The sequence below is a fragment of the Mustela erminea genome, chromosome 7, assembly GCF_009829155.1.
Source record: "Mustela erminea isolate mMusErm1 chromosome 7, mMusErm1.Pri, whole genome shotgun sequence".
NCBI lineage: Eukaryota > Metazoa > Chordata > Mammalia > Carnivora > Mustelidae > Mustela > Mustela erminea.
Window position 1 is genome coordinate 13,146,185 of NC_045620.1, and position 18,821 is coordinate 13,165,005.

At 45.4% G+C, this 18,821-nt stretch overlaps 1 protein-coding gene across 24 annotated transcripts in view; it reads left to right on the forward strand.

The window, feature by feature from the left end:
* The window catches only part of ZMYND8 (zinc finger MYND-type containing 8), a 140,246-nt gene that overhangs the window by 62,459 nt on the left and 58,966 nt on the right, over positions 1-18,821 (forward strand). For 18 of the 24 annotated variants that reach the window (XM_032350427.1, XM_032350431.1, XM_032350430.1 and 15 more), the window contains 7 exons: positions 504-722; positions 3,609-3,722; positions 6,168-6,260; positions 7,403-7,490; positions 10,318-10,373; positions 12,204-12,281; positions 13,325-13,440. In XM_032350427.1, the coding sequence (XP_032206318.1) occupies positions 504-722; positions 3,609-3,722; positions 6,168-6,260; positions 7,403-7,490; positions 10,318-10,373; positions 12,204-12,281; positions 13,325-13,440 (764 nt within the window). The remainder of the gene's footprint in view (positions 1-503; positions 723-3,608; positions 3,723-6,167; positions 6,261-7,402; positions 7,491-10,317; positions 10,374-12,203; positions 12,282-13,324; positions 13,441-18,821) is intronic. The other 6 variants (XM_032350429.1, XM_032350439.1, XM_032350436.1 and 3 more) reach the window with 1 other exon arrangement.

The window sequence follows — 18,821 nt, forward strand, 5'->3', positions numbered from 1 at the left end:
TAGTTTTGTTGGCTTTGTTTTGGCTTCATTTGTTGGTCTATCAGTAATGGCAGCATTGTGTTCAGTGCATATGTTCTATCATCCCATCGACTCCCAACCCAAATACCACGGTGTTAGGTATTATCATCTCCATTTTACAGATGAGAAAGTTGAAGCTGAGAGGTGGAGATTTGCCCAGGGTCATGCAGCTGGTAGAGCTAAAATTTGAGCCTGGGTATGCCTGGGTTATAGCCATTGTATTATTCTGCTGGTGCAGCCTCTGAAATCTTAGACACCAGCTTTTCAATCCATGGCTTCTGAAAATAGAGGGAGAGGAAATAAAAATGTGTAGTATGAAATGACCTCTAGACTGTGTATTTAGTAGAGTAACCCAAGCTAGGTTGTTAAGGGATGTGTGGAATGCTGTGATGTTCTTTTGTTGTTATTGATGTATTTGTTCAAATTCCTTTTGAGAATGCACATTTGTTTTGAAACCAAACCTGTCTTTCTTGCCTACATTTCAGTCAGAACTAAGACATGGTCCGTTTTACTATATGAAGCAGCCACTCACCACAGACCCTGTTGATGTTGTACCGCAGGATGGACGGAATGATTTCTACTGCTGGGTTTGTCACCGGGAAGGCCAAGTCCTTTGCTGTGAGCTCTGTCCCCGGGTTTATCACGCTAAGTGTCTGAGACTGACATCGGAACCAGAGGGGGACTGGTTTTGTCCTGAATGTGAGGTTAGTTCCTGACGAATGAATGCATTATCTGCTTCGTTTCCTTTCCTTTCTCTTTCTTCCTTTCATTTTGAATTTTTCGAATAATCCAGATTCCGGGGGAAAAAGAAGGCATTTCTTGCCCTCCACTTGCACTATCCTGGTCACCCCCTTTTGGGACCAGCTTTGGCGGGGGCCTGAGCATCGCTGCTCTCGCAAAGGCCGTTGGACTGAGTGTTGGTTCTCTTTCTTCCTGGGTCTTTGGATCACTCTGGGATCTGCAGCCTTCTCTGATTCTGCTGTAACGAACATTTCAGAAGTCCGCTTAAGACCTGTTAACTGTTCACGTATTCTGAGACGATCGCATGCTGGGTTTCCTCTTCTTGGATGCTGTCTCCTGCTTGCACCATTGAATCATCGGTGGGAGCTGGGCTGAGAAGACCAGCTTGGGTTGGTTGCTTCATGTGTTCATCATCTGATGCTTCCATTCATGCTACAACCGTTTCTCGAGTGCCCCGGAGGCACTAGGGACCAGGCCTTGAACAGAAAGGGATATGCGTGACCTGCTATTCAGGAGAAGAGGACCAAAACCAAATAAAATGAATTGGAGAGGAGGAATTGGGAGTAAAGCGGGGGGAAGGTGTTTCCGTGTCAGGTGAAGCGGACCAGGATCACCTCAGGAAGGAAGACTTGAGAAGCCCGCTCTGCCGCCTTCCAGCCAGGAGGCAGCAAGCACAGCCCGAGTAGAACCACACTGGCTTGATGAAGAACGTGTGTCTTTTGTAGGAAAGCCTGACCATTTTCCTTTATTAAAACAATTATTCCCGTTTCCCACAATTCTGAGGCATCTTCCATTCTTGGTGACTTCCAGTGACGACGCTTTTGCATGATGCTGCAAATGATGTCATCTGCGCAGTCATTTAATGGGGAATGTCACTTGGATTCGAAGGTCTGTTAGAACTGGGTCTCACACAAGGAAGCTTTTTGTGTGCGAAATGGAACGTTCTCCTTGATGTCTTTCGTGAGGAAAGGAAGCAGGCTATAGGATGGTGTCTTTGGTGCTGCTTTTGTGTCGGGAAAGGAGAAAAATAAGAACTTCGTGAAAAGAGATGAGACATCACATCGATATGATGACATTTTAATGGTGTTCTGCCCCTAAAATTGAGGAAGATGGCCGCCAGTGCTCTGGGATACTCGATGGAGAGATGCATAGGCGCCCCTTTGCTCAGCGATGCCCTCTGGTTGCAGAGTTTCGCCTGATTCCGCTACTGTTGGTGTGGTCCATGGAACCTTCCTCAGTTTTCTTTGGTCTTGACCCAACTTTCCCCCTTGTTGAGTAATTTTGCAGAAACGACAGTGGCTTTTGCTGCTGCAAGTACAGCTCTTGAGGGTTGTGGTGGGAACAGTAGGGATTTATTCTCCTGTGTAGAAAGAACCCAGAGGCAGGGCCAGGCCAGAGTTTGTGCGCAGCCCGACCCTTTCTGTTTCATTGTGGAGGCAATGTGTGTCCCCTCCCACACCCCTTGGCCATAAGGTGGCTGCTGGGGTTCTTACCACTTGTGCCTAGACAAAAATCCCTCTATGAGGAGGAGTGTTTCTCTTTATAACCCTTTATTATCAAGCAGAAGGACCTTGCCCTACACCCTTCTGCTGATTCTGCCCTTGGCCTCATTGTTCAGCAGTGGACCTGTCTTCAAGCAAAAAAATCTTGAAAATGCCTCTCTGGCAATTTCAGTTTATTTCATGGGAACCGGGCACTGCTGGCCGGGAGGGAAAGGATCAGGGATTGAGCAGAGGTGAAAGTGGTTGCCGTGGATAGCTACCGAGAAGCGAACAGCAGTTCAGACAAACAGGTGTTCCGTGTCTAAGGTTTAAGGCCTCAAATGTCTTCCAAGTGTGCATTGGCAGTGCAGGCACCTGGCTAGCTGTCTCAGGCTTGGGAAGCTAAGCAGTTAGGGACGTGTGTCGTGTACTGTTTGCAGCCTCTGAGCAACTCCTGTGTTGCCCTTTTCCTCGACAACCAACCAGACACATCTGAAAGTTCTTTTTGGAGGATCCAGAGCTATGAAGGATGGAAACTAAATCAAGATTAATTGGAGAAAACTTCTCTCAGCTCTCCCTACACAGATGGTTAAAGAGTGTTTCCTGACGTCATCAGGCTTTGCTATTTTGGTGTTGCTACATAAGGAGTCTGAAGTTCTGGGATATGGTAGCAGATTGACATAGCAGAGTCTGGTTTCAGACATTTCTCTGGGCCTCTTCTTTGATGGGAATTTCCCTTTCAGAATGACATTTCCCATGGAGACAGACAGCGAGACGATGCATCTCGTGTCATTTGCCAGAATGTCCTGAGTGGGTTCACATCCGTGGTGACAGAATGAAGTCACATTTATATTTAGTTCTCTACCATCCCTTGGATTCTTTCTGCGGGGAAGACTGTCCTTTTCCATCAGTGATGTCACTGAGTTCATGCCCTGTCAGTTTCCTGAAAGGTAGCCCAGAATGCTGAGAGGATCAAGTTAAGCGAATGATTCATTGTGTGCAGAGATCACCCTAAAACCATTAGTGGTCTTTCCTTTCACATCCCATTCTTGGAACCCACAGCTGTGATCCTGATGATTTTTCAGGTTTCTGCTCACCGCCTCCTTTCTCAGGTTATGTCATCTTTGTGAGCAAAAAACACTTCCAGATAAGGTCATCATCTGTGGATTACTGGGTCTCTTCATTTTTATCCACTGACCCAATGTATGGTCAAGCTGGATTGGAGTCTTTCTCCAGCGAAACAACTAGTCTCGTTTGAATGGGAGAGACTTTTTATTATGAGCTGGTTTGAAAAGTAGGAGGAAAGGGAACTTTGTACAGGGATAGTAACTTTCTTCTAACTGAAATTTGTGTGATTTTGACTTGTAGAAGATTACAGTAGCAGAATGCATCGAGACTCAGAGTAAAGCCATGACCATGCTCACCATCGAACAGTTATCCTACCTGCTCAAGTTTGCCATTCAGAAAATGAAACAGCCAGGGGTAAGAAGAAAGTTCCTCTTGGTATAAGTGTAAATGGAAAATAGTGACTTTTGTTCTTCTCTGTTAACGTTCTTGTTCTGAGTAGTCTTTGCTTTCCAGACACCTGTGCATACTCTTCAGATCTTTTTATGTGCCCGGCTCAAATACCTAAAAATTAAATATAAAGTACAATGACATTCAGTTAATTCTCTGTAGCGAGCACTGCATGTTCCTGATGAGTTTAACTGGGGAATGACATGCAGTAGAAAGTTGGTGGGGATTTAAAATTCTGATTGGTTGTGAAGTGAAACCTCCTACCCAGACCCTGTTGGGTAAGGAGCTCCTGTGCTGCTTCCCTTGGGAAGTAGTAAATTCCATTTCAGTGAGACAGCAGAGTACAGCTCGATTTGTTGGTAATCAAAGTGTGGTGATGGAACCTCCAAGTGCAGTTCAACCAGTGAGACTCCCATAAAGGGTGAGATTCAGTTCATTCCTTCAATTTTGAAATAGGATTTGATGGACAGCCTTTGCCTCTTAAGGAAATCCAGATGAGAAAGTAAGGCTGCCATATTTAGCTTGCATGCCCTGGTTCCTAGTGGTTACCCGCCCCAGAGTCCTGGGCACATCACAGTCATGATGGTTTTAGTGTTTTTGGTGACCTTTTCTAGGAGGATGACCGTAAAATGCCTCATTCTTAAAAAGAATATGGTGTGGCCATATAAGCAACATGTTATGACATTCTTTGTGCAGACCAGTCTAGAGAAACTTTAAGGGTAGGGTTTTCCCTTTCCCATTTGCACAGAGGGAGAATATGAGCTAGTGGTGACCCTTTGTTAAACTCTCCAGAGTCTGCTTTCTATGTCAAGGGAATATGCAGCCCTGTAGAACCTCCAGGGTATCGAGTAGACACTGGCTTAATTTCTTAAAAATTACAAAACAAAAAAACAAAAACCACAAGCTTTTGTTTAGAGATTATATTCTGAAATTTGATACCATGAAAAAAATTCAGAGCATGCCAATTGGGTGTTGCTAAATCGGGAATCTATTTGTCTCTGTAACAAAATCTCCGTCAATGGAAGCAGAAGCATGGATAGCCTCAGTTTGGAAAGAAAAACAACTATTTTTTTTAAACTGCAGTCTTTTCTTTTTCATATTGAGTGACAAAGAGTTACTTCCTGCTTTTCCATAGGCTAAATTATTTCTGCTGAAACTGTTGCACAAAAAGAACAGATTCATGTAGGGTTGTCAACACTGCAGACTTAAAAACCAAAGAGAAAAATCGAAGAAGGCCTTATATTCTCACATAAATTGTTTGATATAAAATCAGTTGGGGCAGAAAGTTGCCGATGATATTGAAGCATCTTTGTAACTTGCAGTGGCCACACACTGTCCTTCTGGGTAGTAGAGGGCTCCACTGACAACAAGTGGTAGCCCTTTCAGATGCCTTGCTTGGCTGTCATTTGTTTTTTTTTTTTCCTTTCTTTCTTTCTTTCTTTCTTTTTTTTTTTAAAGATTTTATTCATTTATTTGACAGACAGAAATCACAAGTAGGGAGAGAGGTAGACAGAGAGAGGGGAAGGCAAGCAGTCTCCCCGTCAAGCAGAGAGCCGATGTGGGGCTCGATCCCAGGACTCTGAGATCATGACCTGAGCCGAAGGCAGAGGCGTTAACCCACTGAGCCACCCAGGCGCCCTCTTTTGGTGTTTAATTAAATATTTTAGATAATAATTGATTTATTGATTTTGAGATTTATTCTTAAGTAATCTCTATACCCAATGTGAGATCGAGAGTCGCACGCTTTACCTAATGAGCCAGCCAGATGCCCCAACTACAAATCTTGCAGATTTTTAAATATTGATGAGTAAAAACCATCCATCAACAAACTGGGCCTTGCACTTTGAGCTGATTCATGCAGGCATGGTGCAAAGTGAAAAATTTTGACATGGTCTCTGTGTTGAATATTTGCTTCTCGAAGGAAGAGCAAAAATCTCACTTGTCTGAATTTTCCCCCCAAGTTGTAAAATATCTGTTGGCACTAAGGGGGAACTTCATTAAGTGTGTTATCTCTGGGTATGGCCACGTTTTACTGTCCATTTGTTTTGGTTATGGGTGTTTGCAGGATAATAATAAGCTTTATTCAGAGTTCAGGTCTAAGTAGCTGATGGTGTGTTGTTCTTGTGGATCTTCATAGAACAGAACTGGAACTGTTACTTGGATGTATTTTGAAAATGATACAAATAACAAAGTAGGACCCCCCTGCCGCCATGATTATTGTTAACCAGGCAGAACTAGAAGGTGAACCAGCTTAGTACTCCCCAAGATCCTTCTTTGTGGAAACCACTAGAATTCTATTGTCTGAAAAGTTGTCTCCATTTTGGAAGTACTTTGTTACTGTTAATGCTTTGTTTTCTACAGTAATGATGGGTTTGTGTCTCTGTGTGTGTGTGTCCATATTTTCTTTTATAGACAGATGCATTCCAGAAGCCTGTTCCCTTGGAACAGCATCCTGACTATGCGGAATACATCTTCCATCCTATGGACCTTTGTACATTGGAAAAGGTTGGCCTCCATCAGAGAACCTCACCATTGTAGCCACAGTTACCGAGATGACTAAAGACCCTCCCTCACTTCTTGGGCCCCATCTCAAGTTAGATGGTTTCTCTGCCTTTCCTCCGTACCCTTTTGATTTGGATGGAAGAACTCTTGATCCCTTAACTTCTGTAACATTCTTCCAAGGATTGTAATGGAGTGTTGAATTCCACTGATTAGCTCCAAATATTACTTCTGCTGCTGATTGTCTGAAAATTGACCTGAAAAAGTCACACTTCTACGAATCAGTGATTTGATTGATTTGAGTTTTACCTCCTCTTTTCTTTCTCTCAGAGGTGCTAATGAGGGCAGCAGGAAGGAGAAAAGAGAAAATTAAGTGTTTGGGAAACCTTCAGATTGCTGATAAAGATGTGGCTTCCTAGAACTTACTCTACTGTTACGGATATGCCTTTAATGCCTGAAGGTGCTTTTAAAAGTTCAGGCTACAATTCCATCCTGAAAATTACACTTGGAACATGTTAGATTGTGCATATCACCCTGGTGCTAATTTTCAAATTTTTGGCATGAGACACACGGGTAATGAAAAGCACGGATGAGGAGAACACCTTATATTGTCTTTTTTGCTGGCCCCCAAATGCTGAATGAAACCTGCTTTGAAAAATTGCACACACCCTCATGGTTTTCAAGAAAAGAAGGCATTCAAAAAAGAAAGGGTTGGAATCCTAGCTTCACAGATTAATAGCGTTGGAACTTTGCACAAGTTCCTTGGCATACCCACACCTCAGTATCCTTGTCTGTAACGTGGTGATGATAGTAAGTGTGTCATTGCGTTCTTAGTCACAAGGCTTCTGTGAGGCTGTTACAATGAATAAAAACCATGTCAGTTATTAAAATATTCTGGTTTCTTGAAAGGGGTTGCTTGATAAATGACAGCTGCTGTAAGAGGAAACAATTCAGGTTAGCGATGAATTCAGTGACTTCATTTTTATGGAGTTCTAGATCTCAAATATAATAGCATCTTGGGAAATGGGTAAAAGCATTAATTAATTTGGCAAATGACTGCTATGAAAATGATGTGGGGACGCAGGTGTTAAGTGGCTGCCGCTTGTACAGACTGAAGGGTTGTTATGCTCCTTGGCTTCTCTCCCCAGAACGCTAAAAAGAAAATGTATGGATGCACAGAGGCTTTCCTGGCTGATGCGAAATGGATTTTGCACAACTGCATCATTTACAATGGAGGTGGGTGGCTTAGGTCGCTGCTAAGAAAGACAGTGTTCATGCCGTGTGTGTTGCTCGGTCTCCCGCCCTTCCTAAAAAAATCGTGTTCTTTTTTTCACATGCCAGGGCCCAAACCTGAGAATATGTGCGTATAGATCACTAATATGTGTGAATAGGGTATGGTGACTCTGTGCATTTTAAGGGATGAGCTGGTTTCCATAGTGGCTTGTGGCCATAGGATATTGCTGACTTTTTTAGAATCTTTGTTTTAATGGAGGAATAATTACCTAGAATAAAATGCATAGATTTTGAGAGAACATTCTCTGAATTTGACAGACGTGTAACCACCTCAAATATAACTACAGCCTCAGATAAAATCTAGAATATTTGCATCTCTCTATTCTAGTCCCACTTGTTCTTTTTTTTTTAAAGATTTTTTTTTTTTTTTTTTTTTTTTTTTTTTTTAATTTATCAGAGAGAGAGAGGGGGAGAGAGCGAGCACAGGCAGACAGAATGACAGGCAGAGGCAGAGGGAGAAGCAGGCTCCCCGCCGAGCAAGGAGCCTGATGTGGGACTCAATCCCAGCACGCTGGGATCGTGACCTGAGCCGAAGGCAGCTGCTTAACCAACTGAGCCACCCAGGCGTCCCTAGTCCCACTTGTTCTTTACCAGTAAACTCACCCTCCTTGGTTTTTTATGTTCCTATAAGTAGTTTTACATCCTCTAGAAATATAAATGGAGTCGTAGTGCATTCTTTGGGCTAATTGCATGCCATGTAATTTTTTTTGGGGATTCATGCATGTTGTTGTGTGTATCCGTTGTTTTATTTTTTTTTTTTAATTACCGTGAGTAGTTTTTCACTGTATCCACATACAATTTATTTAGCTATTCCGTTTGTGGATTTTGAAGGAGCATTGGGGTTCTTTTCCACCTTTGGGCTGTTGGGAATAAAGCCATTGTGAACATTCTTGTGCAAGTCTTTGTGTAGACATACATTTTCATTTCTCATGGGTAAATCCTTAGGAGTGGCAGTGCTGGCTCATTGAATAGGTTTCTATTTAAATTTACAAGATATTTTATCAAACTTGGCGCAGAGTGGTTGTACCATTTTATACTCTTCTGGCCATGCATAGGAGAGTCTTAGTTGCTCTATATCCTTGTCAGGACTTGGTGTTGTCTGTTTATTTTAGCCATCCTTGGAAGCGTGAACTGTTAGGTCACGTGGTGTTCATGTGCTGTTCCCTTAGGATTCATGGTATTGTGTATCTTTTCATGTGCTTATTAATCATTTGTATATCTCTTTTGGTAAAATAAGTATTCAAATCTTTTGTGTTTTTATTATTGCATTTTAGAAGTTCTTTGTACTCTTGATAAAGTTGTGTCAGTTGTGTTTTTGTGGGTTGAGCCTTCTGGACAGAATGGATGAGGATTCCCATTAAAATCTTTTCTCAAGGCACTTTTTATATTGCCCTACCTTCTCCCATAGTCCTCTTTGTGTATCTTCTGGTCAGGTAGCTCGATCAGTGTCCTTCTCCGTTCTGTTCCTCTTATTCCCTGTTAGAACGCTCTCCCTTGATGACTTTTTCTTACCCTTCAATGTCAGCCTGTCAGTCTTCTGAGGAGCCATCCCTTATGGACTGAGACCATACTTGGTGCTCTTGTTAGGAGATCTCACAGTACCTGTACTTGCCTGTGGTAGCATTTATCACACTTCCTGGATGGTAGTAATTTAATTTGTTTGAGTTCCTTACCAGGATGTTAAGTTTTTTGTTTTTTTGGTTGTAAGATCTTAAAGAGCACAGTTGTGTGTTCTTCCTGTATGGTCCTAGTGTTGATTGTTTTCTGATGTGTAAGGGAAGAGGTTGCGTGGGTGGCTGTCTGTTCAAAGCACAGGGTCTGCATTATTAGTTCAGTAGTTGGGCCCGCGGTGTGGGGAGGGGAAAAAGAGGCACATGGTTTAGAATTCATGTAAGCAGTATTAAATATATAGAAAGGTGGGTAAGGTCACATAAACAAGTGAATGAGATTAGGTGGCAGAAAAATAGCAGCATGAGCCAGGAAGGCCATTGACTGAGGGGAGAACTAGAGACTGAAGAACTAGGGGCAGGGACTGCTACCTGGTCTGAAGGGGTCACCCGTGGACACCCCAGTGGTTTTTGGATACAGAATTATAGATCTTCTGAGTTTTCAAATCAAGCCGGAAATATAGGGATGGGTGTGTGTATGTTTGTGTGTAAAATTTTTTTGCTAAGAAATTAACAATGTGTGGAAAGCATGGCATTTTGGCTGTCTTATCTTCCTTGTCTTGGCTATCCTGAGGTAGCTCTGGGGCCAGATTTTCAACTCGTTAGCTAAGTAGTCTTGGGTAAGCAACGACTCTTGAGCTTTGGCTTAATCATTAATGAAATAGGAACATTCTTACCTGCTTCTTAGCATGGGTTCTTGAGGAGTTAATAAGAACGTGTATTTCGAAGCATGCGGCACAGCAGAGCTGCTTAATTATTTTCCTTCTCCTGTTACCCTTCATGGGTTGGAGTCTGGAACAATGGGTGAATGAGGCTCCTTTCCACTAATTGGGGCCTTTCAAATGGGAAAGCATTTTCGAAATATTAACCTGTGAGCCCAGTTTCAGAGATGACTCGGAGGCACCTAAGATAGGTCAGTGTTTGGGAGAAGTCACATATTGAACCAATATCAGGAGCCAGAATCTTCTGGTTTTTAGCCTTCGAAGCCTAATCCTGGGGGAAAGCAAGTTGAAAGGTTGTTTCTTAGTGGAAGTGTAATCCCATGGTTGGATGTTACTAATCTTGTTTCTATTTGAATTAATCATATTTTCTTATCCCCTTAGGAAATCACAAATTGACGCAAATAGCAAAAGTAGTCATCAAAATCTGTGAGCATGAGGTATGTGTTTCTCACTGTCCAATTTTTTAAAGCAGATTTTATTTATTTATTTATTTATTTGACAGAGATCACAAGAGGCCAAGAGGCAGGCAGAGAGAGAGAGAGAGAGAGAAGCAGGCTTCCTGCTGAGCAGAGAGCCCAGTGCGGGGCTCCATCCCAGGGTCCTGGGACCGTGACCTGAGCCGAAGACAGAGACTTTAACCCACTGAGCCACCCAGGCGCCCCAAGCCTAGGCTTTTAATCAGTGGGTTGCCCTGAGGTCAAATTTACTGAACCCAGATGCTCTTTATCTGGCATTTCTGAATCTGCCTATTGGCAATACATTGCCACTATGTTGGCTCCAAAGCCAGGGCTGTCCTCGACCTGATTCACCCAGTACCTTTGGAATAGCGCACAAGTAGAGCGAGTAGGGGAGGAACTAGATGCCATCATTCATTCATTCATGTATTCTTTTGTTCTTTTATGCACTCATTTACTCACTGACCTTTAAGTTAGTCAATTATAGTTACAACGTTACAGTTACAATTTACTGAGCACCTGCTGTATGTCTGGCACTTCTGCGGTGTAGGGATAAAGAGGAAAACAAGTCTGATGATGGGACAGTGTTAGCAACACGCAGAGCAGTGGTGAACCACCTCCGCTCGGGCCTTGCCACTTTGCTGCAGTGAGACCTTGGGCAGGTGTCCTGACTTTCTGGGGCTTCCTTTTCTCTAACCGTCACGTTGCGGGTAACAGCAGTCTTGCCTTCAAAGGGGGGGGTGTGAGGAGTTTGTGCATTGGCACCTGTGGAACCCTTTGGTGATCCCGACAGATCTCTGGTCAGTGTTAACTGATGTGCTGTTGTCTGTGTCACTTGAAGTGCTTCACATTTACGTCCTGTAATTGTTAGAATCTGTTTGGTAGCGATTCCTCGCATCCCCATTCTGTCCATGAGGAAATGGGAAGGAGATGGAGGCTCCGACAAGATGAGCAACTGTTCTTAAAATGATAGAGCTGGGAAATGGTAGAGTTTGAATTGCGATCCCAGAAAGGGGCTCCTGGGGCTCTTGGTTCTAAGTCAGACTTAGATATTTTAGAGGATTATACCTTTTTTTTTTTCTTTTTAAAGTTTTTATTATTTATTTGAAAGGGAGACAGATAGCGAGAGAGTTAACATAGGTGGGGGGGGGGTGGGAGAGGGGAGAAGCAGGCTTCCTGCCCAGCAGGGAGCCTGATGTAGGGCTGGATTCCAGGACCCTAGGATCATGACCTGAGCCGAAGGCAGATGCTCAATGACTGACCTTGCCCCCAGGCGCCCCTACGGGAATGTACTTTTTCAAGAGGGAGAAGGATGGTCCCCAAACTACAGAATTTTCATATTGTCATAAGTGGGGATAAAAAGGGCAGTATGGTATTCACCACCTGCCCTGGATGGTGCGGTTGGAGATGTGTGGGAATCAAGCACAGTCAGCAGAGGCCAGAGCCGTGGCTGGAGGTGGTTGGGGAGCTCAGGAGGGCCAAGGCTTGTTCACACTTGGCGAAGCTCATCAGGAGTTCAGATTTCCTTGTTAGTTTCTCAAGGGGCTGGGGACTGCAGCGGGCACAAAAGTAGAAGCTGATTCGGACATGGTCCAGAGAGAGAGGAGGTGGTGGTGTTGGCAGCGTGGGCTAGGTGAAGCATGGGGGTTGGTGGGAAGTGGTTGCACTTCTGTCGAAGGTGTTCCCACTGTGGGACCTGGTGTAGCTGACCTTAACCTTAACCGTAACTGCTGACACCAGCATGTATTCCTTGACCTCCTCCAGATGTGAGGCCCCTGGGATGACACATGCTAACATATTTTTCCTTTACAGATGAATGAAATTGAAGTATGTCCGGAGTGTTACCTAGCCGCTTGCCAAAAACGAGACAACTGGTTTTGTGAGCCTTGTGTAAGTTGCACTTCTTTTCCTTCATTTTCTGAGCCCCAGGCCTTACATGGCTACCCAAGGCCACTTTGTCTAGGCACTTTATTTGGTGAAACTTGGGGTGAAGTTTTTTTTAAATGTTTTTTTTTTTTTTTTTTTTAGTGATAAAATTACAGCAGAGTGAAAGTAATCTAGGTAGAATAAACCTCTGGGCTGAAAATTCATGTGCCGAAGGGAGTGTTACGATTCCCTGGGTTTATTAACCCCGGGCCAACTGTGGGCTAGAGAGCAAGGAGAAGCTCATCAGGGAGGGGCCCCCCCATGGTAATGCAGGTAGGGAGGAGAGTTTGGTGAGTGTGTTCTTTCTGGTCTGTGTTGGGAGGTTTGGAAATACCTCTCTGCATTGACTCCATGGTCTCTCCAACTTGGTGGTTTGGGTTGGGAGCGGGGAGAGAAACATCACCCAGTTTCCTCATGGATCTGTATTTTCCAGACTGGTGTTCTGCAGAGAAAAGTATGTTCTTGGGGTGGGCTGGTGGGAGGTTGGGAGGAGGGTAGGGGTGGAGGTTACTGGGGGGGCAAGATTAGGCAAGTAAAGTGGAAAAGTAGAACATGGTTTATGGCTCTTCCTGCCTTTGGAAATAAACAGCTGCATAGTTAATGCTCTGGGCAGCCTCGATGAAGGACAAGGGTAGCTAATGCTACCCCTTGATACCTGCCACATATAATGCACATTTAATCCCCTAACCTAACAGAAGGTGCTGGCATTGCTGTCCCCTGTTGCAGGAGAAGGTGGTCACTCTTGCTCACGGCCACTGGGGTAATAGCATTAGAGTCAGGGTCCAAGCCTCGTCTCTTCTGTGCTTTGTCCTTCTGTTTGTCATTTGCCCCCAGAACCAGCTTTGCCTGGGGCTTCCTGGCCTCACGCCTTCTAGGGAACCCCAACCTGGGAGACCCTGCCTGGCACTTTTGTCGTTGGTGGCCTTGCTGTATCCTCTTGCACCAAGCTTTATATGTGTGTCCTGCAGTCAAATACATACAAACTCTGGATTTTTTTCTTTTTCTAGAGCAATCCACATCCTTTGGTCTGGGCAAAACTGAAGGGGTTTCCATTCTGGCCTGCAAAAGCTCTGAGGGATAAAGATGGGCAGGTTGATGCTCGATTCTTTGGACAACATGACAGGTGGGAGTTCAAACCGTCCGCAAAAGTGTTAACTTGAACTGAACCTTTGATACTGTCATGGATGCGAGGGGTCCAGGTCTTACTATGTTGTTTATTGTCATGATGCCAGCCAGTGATCTTGTGTTTAAAAGTACAGTCCTGTGCTGTGTTAAGCCTGATAATGTGTGGGCTTCCGTGTTTTCAGGTATGTTTTAGAGAATCTTGCTTTCGTAGTTGTGTTGATGAAAACAGCACCATGGCTATTTTAAGTGCTGGGCTGTTCTTTTTTGGATTTTCCAGAGTCAATTAAACCGCCATGCAAATTGCTTTTTAAAATAATGCTTTCGGAGATCAGAAGTATTTCCCCAGATTGCCAGTAAATGAATCTCTTTATCATTGCTGGGTGGTTCCCTCCTGTTGCCTTTTCTCTGAAGCTGAGATAGGAAATTACAAGAGGTGGCTGTTTTCGCAGGTGGGAGCCCTCCCCGCCTGCCTGTCTACCCTCCCCTTTCCCTTGCTCACAGGGAAGTGAATTGTCCCTAGCTCCTAGCAGATCCCGCTCCTGCGTGCTTGAGAACAACAGGTAGACCCAGATGAGCCGTGGTTAATATCTCTGTTCTTTTTTGTCAAGCTGTGTTGTGATTAAACGAGGCAAAAACCTTTTGAAGCCCCACCAAGCAGTTTGAAAAAGTGTTTTGAGTGTGTTGGGGAGAATACTTAAAATACATACTCTAAAAATGATATATGCCCACAGAATATACAGAAAATACAGTGTATAATTTCAAACACTGGAATCTGAGCTGTTACTCTGTTTAGTTCTGCCTGTTGTCTTGCAAATACAAAACGAAAGAGTGAGTTTTGCTAGAAACCCATTGTCTGGAGGCAGTGGGAATTTGCCGAGATGGTCCTGGGTTCAATAAGAAGTATTTTGCTTTGTCTGATTTTTGACCACATTACTGGACGTCTTTTGGTGTCTGCTGTGGGCCAGGCCATGGGCTGATTGCTGGGGATGTGGGAGTGAGCAGGCAGTCACTGTCCCCGACTGTCAGAAGGCTGGCATCCTACTAGGGAAGATAGATAGATAATACACAAGTAAACACACAGGCAAGATGATCTCAGATTAGGAGGTAATGGCGGGAGCTTAGTGAAGGTCTGGGTGGAGGGTCAGGCAGAGCCAACCTGCTGTGCTTGGGAAAATCAGGAGCATGGGACAGGGGGAGGGAGGAGGGGCTGGTCAGAGATGGATGGGGGAGGGCGCAGGGCCTGATCACACCAGCTGTGGTTAGAGTCTGCCTTTTCTTTGAAGAGCAAGAGAAACCTGTAGCAGGTTGCGTGTCTTCCTGTGCTTCATTATAGCGTGGCAAGTGTTAACCATCTTGATGATTCGGGATTATTCTCGTTCGCTAATATGACCCAGTGTGGATATATTTAGGATATAGGTGGGTGGGGGAAATCATCACTTGCCCCCCATGCACCAAATATTCTTAGACTCTTGGCGTCTTTGATTCTGATGTCAGCTTAGCCCATTGTGCATAGACCTCTTTGTCCTGCCTGTCAGACAGCTATTGAAGGTGGCTTAGGGGACAGAAACTCTGCTAGTCCTCTCGTCCAGAGGCCATTTCCCTTGAACTTGCTGGTGTAGGTTGGTTCTGGGTAGGAGCCGTCATGGAAGCTGACCCCTCCCTCCCCCCGTTATGTTTGTGAAAAAAGACAGCAACCCAAGTCTGATGTCCCTGAGGTTTGCCTGACCCTCTTGGTGTCTTATGCTCTCTTGGAATGTGCAGAGCTCCGAACTCTGTTGGCTCCTTTTGGGGGAGGGGAGCCCCTTGAAGAGGTTAAGGACACTTCACAGCAGTGGGGAATAGGTGTTAGAGTAACAGAACCTTGGAGTTCTAGGAGTGTGGCTCCCGAAGCCCCTCCTCCCAGCAGATGTGCTTAAAGCAGAGCTGGTCAGACCCAGCAATGCAGCGTGGAGGCCAAGGAGATGGGAGATGCTGTCCCTCTGTCAGGGAGCACGTCTGGGTTGTGGAGCAGACCGTAAGCCTGGACACGTGTTCGCCACATTGGCGAGGCAGGCAGAACGAGAGACGGCGCAGCCTGCCGTGCGTTCATCGTCTAGTTACTAAATACTAGAGCGAGCCCGGGGAGGTGCTCACGCAGATCAAGGCATGTTCTGGAGAATCTCATCGTGTGCTTTTTGTCCTTCAAAAATTTTTGCTCTTTGGGGGTTTGATTTTGTAGACACACACACACGATCCCATATAGAAATCCAGGAAATGTTTTATCAAACGCCTGCGGAGCCGCAGAAGAGGGAGCTGGCAGGAAGCAAGTGCCTTCTCTGCAGCAGGGCATTGTTCTAGTGCTTTTTTGCAGAAGCTGCTTTATTCTCATTTTACTGAGAAGAAAACCGGAGGCCCCGAGTAGGGAGTAGCTCAGCTGTGCGACTCTGGGGCCTCTCATGACATTGCCCCCAGAGACTTTATTTTTGTTAAGCAAATCTAAGTTCCCTTTAACTCTGTCCTGGGCCTGCTCTAAGGAAAGGGAATGCTTTCCTGAAAGCACTTGGCGGAGACCCCTGTGGAAGGCAGTGGAGACCCCGGCCCCAGGCGGAGGTGTCGGAGGAGCACAGTTGCAGTGGCCGGCTGCCTGGTGGGCTGCCTGGTGGGCTCCTGGGGCTCTGGGGATTGGCTGAGGTGCATTTCATTTGCTCCCCGCGACCCCCGCTCCACGTAGGGTTCATCCTCCCTCCTACCGACGCCCGAGCGGAGGCTGGCTCAGGGAAGGGGCGTCGCTTGTCCAGGGGGCAGCTGGGGGATCCGGGCTGCTGCTCAGAGCCGTCCTGTCTAGTCCACACTCCTGCTCACCCAGTTGGAACAGCCACACGGTCTCCCCCAGAGGGCATCGGGCTCCCGCTCTGTCTGCCTCGCTCTTTCTGGCTGCAGATGTGCGTCCTCAGGTCTCTGCGGAATGCCGGCAGCGAGCTGGGGTGGAGGAGAAGCTGGTAATTTCCAGCACGCTGAGAGAGCAGTTAGATATTTTTGGGGTGTTGGGTTTTAGTTTGTGTCACGATCTAGTTATCATCGGGAGTGGCAAACCTCCCCAGCCTGTGCTCTGAATTCCGCTGCAACCACATACTTGATTTTTCCTGGGCTGCTTTCTCTTCAAAATAGGAATGAGATGGCAGCTGCTAAGACTTGGGTAGAATATAATAGAAGCGGTCTGTATTTTTTGCTTCTCTTTAAAATGCTGGGAGGTGGGGCGCCTGGGTGGCTCAGTGGGTTAAACCCTCTGTCTTTGGCTTAGGTCATGATCTCAGGGTCCTGAGATCGAGCCCTGAATTGGGCTTTCTGCTCAGTGGGGAGCCTGCTTCCTCCTCTCTCTCTGCCTGCCTCTTTGCCTACTAGTCTGTCAACTAAATAAATAAAATCTTAACAAAAAAGCTGGGAGGCTCCGCAGCGAGGGGTTGAGATCCCTGCGCAGCCCCCCGTGAGGTGCTCGCATAGACCCTATGTTACACTGGTCCGTCCCGCTACCATCCATTTTGCTCCCCATTACTTTGTGTCTGGCTTGAGTTTATGGTCTGCGAAATCCAAAAGGCCTCCGCAGAACAAGCTCATTTGCACCAGATTCCCAGCTACATATGGGTTTGGGTTCAAGGCTGGGGAATCAAACGTCACACGGTCTGTCCTGTTCACGTTCGGGCTCCGCGTCCGCCCAGAGCAGTGGTAGGTTACACTGCCGTCTCCTGCCTATGGCGGCTCTGCCACTAATTCCAGAAAAGCAGCTCATCTCATGAAGGTGCTGCAGAGTGTCCTGGTGGTGGGCGGGGGCTGAAGGCAGGAAGACAAAACCAGCTGGAAATGGGAGGTGGAGGGTTTTTTGTTTGTTTGTTTGTTATTTTTCCACCCGGGATACCTGCTGTTTGAAGCCAGTGACGTCCTCTCAGGTTTATGGTTTTCTAGCATTTCCTTCTGGTGCCACATAGAACCCCAGAATCCCCTTACCAGAGATAGGAAAGCTCTTCATGTTTGAGCGTAGAGCAGTGCACTTCGGGACTGATTCCATGTTAGGAGGTGCAGTCCTGGATGCAAGGCCTGTTTCCTTTCTTTTTTTTTTTTAAGAGATATACTTATTTATGAGAGAGAGAGGGAGAGAGATCATGTGGTGTAGGGAGTGGGAGAGAGGATCCAAGCAGATTCTGTGCTGAGTGTAGAGCCCAACATGGGGCTCATTCTCACGACTCTGAGATCATGACCTGAGCCAAAACCAAGAGTGAGGTGCTCAGTGGACTGTGCCACTTAGGTGCCCCAAAACATTTCTTCTAATTCTTCCTCTTCCTTTTTTTTTTTTTTTTTTTTTTTAAAAAAAAGAGAGAGTACTCATGGCAGGGTAGGGAATGGCAGAGGGAGAGGAAGAGAATCTTAACGCAGTCTCCACGCCCAGTATAGGGCCTAATGCAGGGCGTGATCTCACAACCCTGAGATCATGACCTGAGCCAAAACCAAGAGGTAGGCACGTAACCAACTGAGCCCCCCAGGTGCCCGCAGTGAATTTTTCTTACTTTCTACTCCCCCAAAGCCAAAGGGATTTATTAATTTTTTAATGGATGAAAATAACTACAGCTGGGAATCTTTCAATGTTTTCACCGAGTTTGGTGTTGGTATTCTGTTCTTATGACAGAACATTCCTGGGTTAATGGTTAATCATGTATTCACAATTGAAACCAAGTCATTTTCCAAAGATTTTATTTATTTATTTGACAGAGAGAGATCACAAGCAGGCAGAGAGGCAGGCAAAGAGAGAGGAGGAAGCAGGCTACCCGCTGAGCAGAGAGCCCGATGCAGGGCTCGATCCCAGGACCCTGGGATCATGACCTGAGCTGAAGGTAGAGGCTGTAACCCACTAAGCCATCCAGGTGCCCAAAACCAAGTCATTTTTAAAGAACATACATATTTAAGAATCTTGGCAAAAACAAAAAATACTCAAAAAGAAAAAGAAAGAAAGATAAAGAATCTTGGCCAACATACCAGGCTAATTTGGTTTGCATTAAGGAGAAAATAGTTCTGGAAACAACCTAAATGTCCATCGACAGATGAACAGATAAAGAAGTCCTGGTATGTACGTATCAGGGGCTCCTATTCAGCCTTAAAAAAAGATGGGACAGCATAGCCGAATGAAGGATATTGTGCTAAGTGCGATAAGCCAGTCACAGGAAGACTGATACTGCGTGAATTCCACTTACAGGAGGTTATCTCCTAAAATAGTCAAATTCACAGAATCAAAGGATGGAATGGTAGTTTGCCAGGGGTGGGGGTTGGGAAAAGGGGGTTTAGTAATCCTCAGGCGTAAAATTTCAGTTACGACTAATAGGCTGTAGAGATCGACAGTGTAACCTGTGCCCA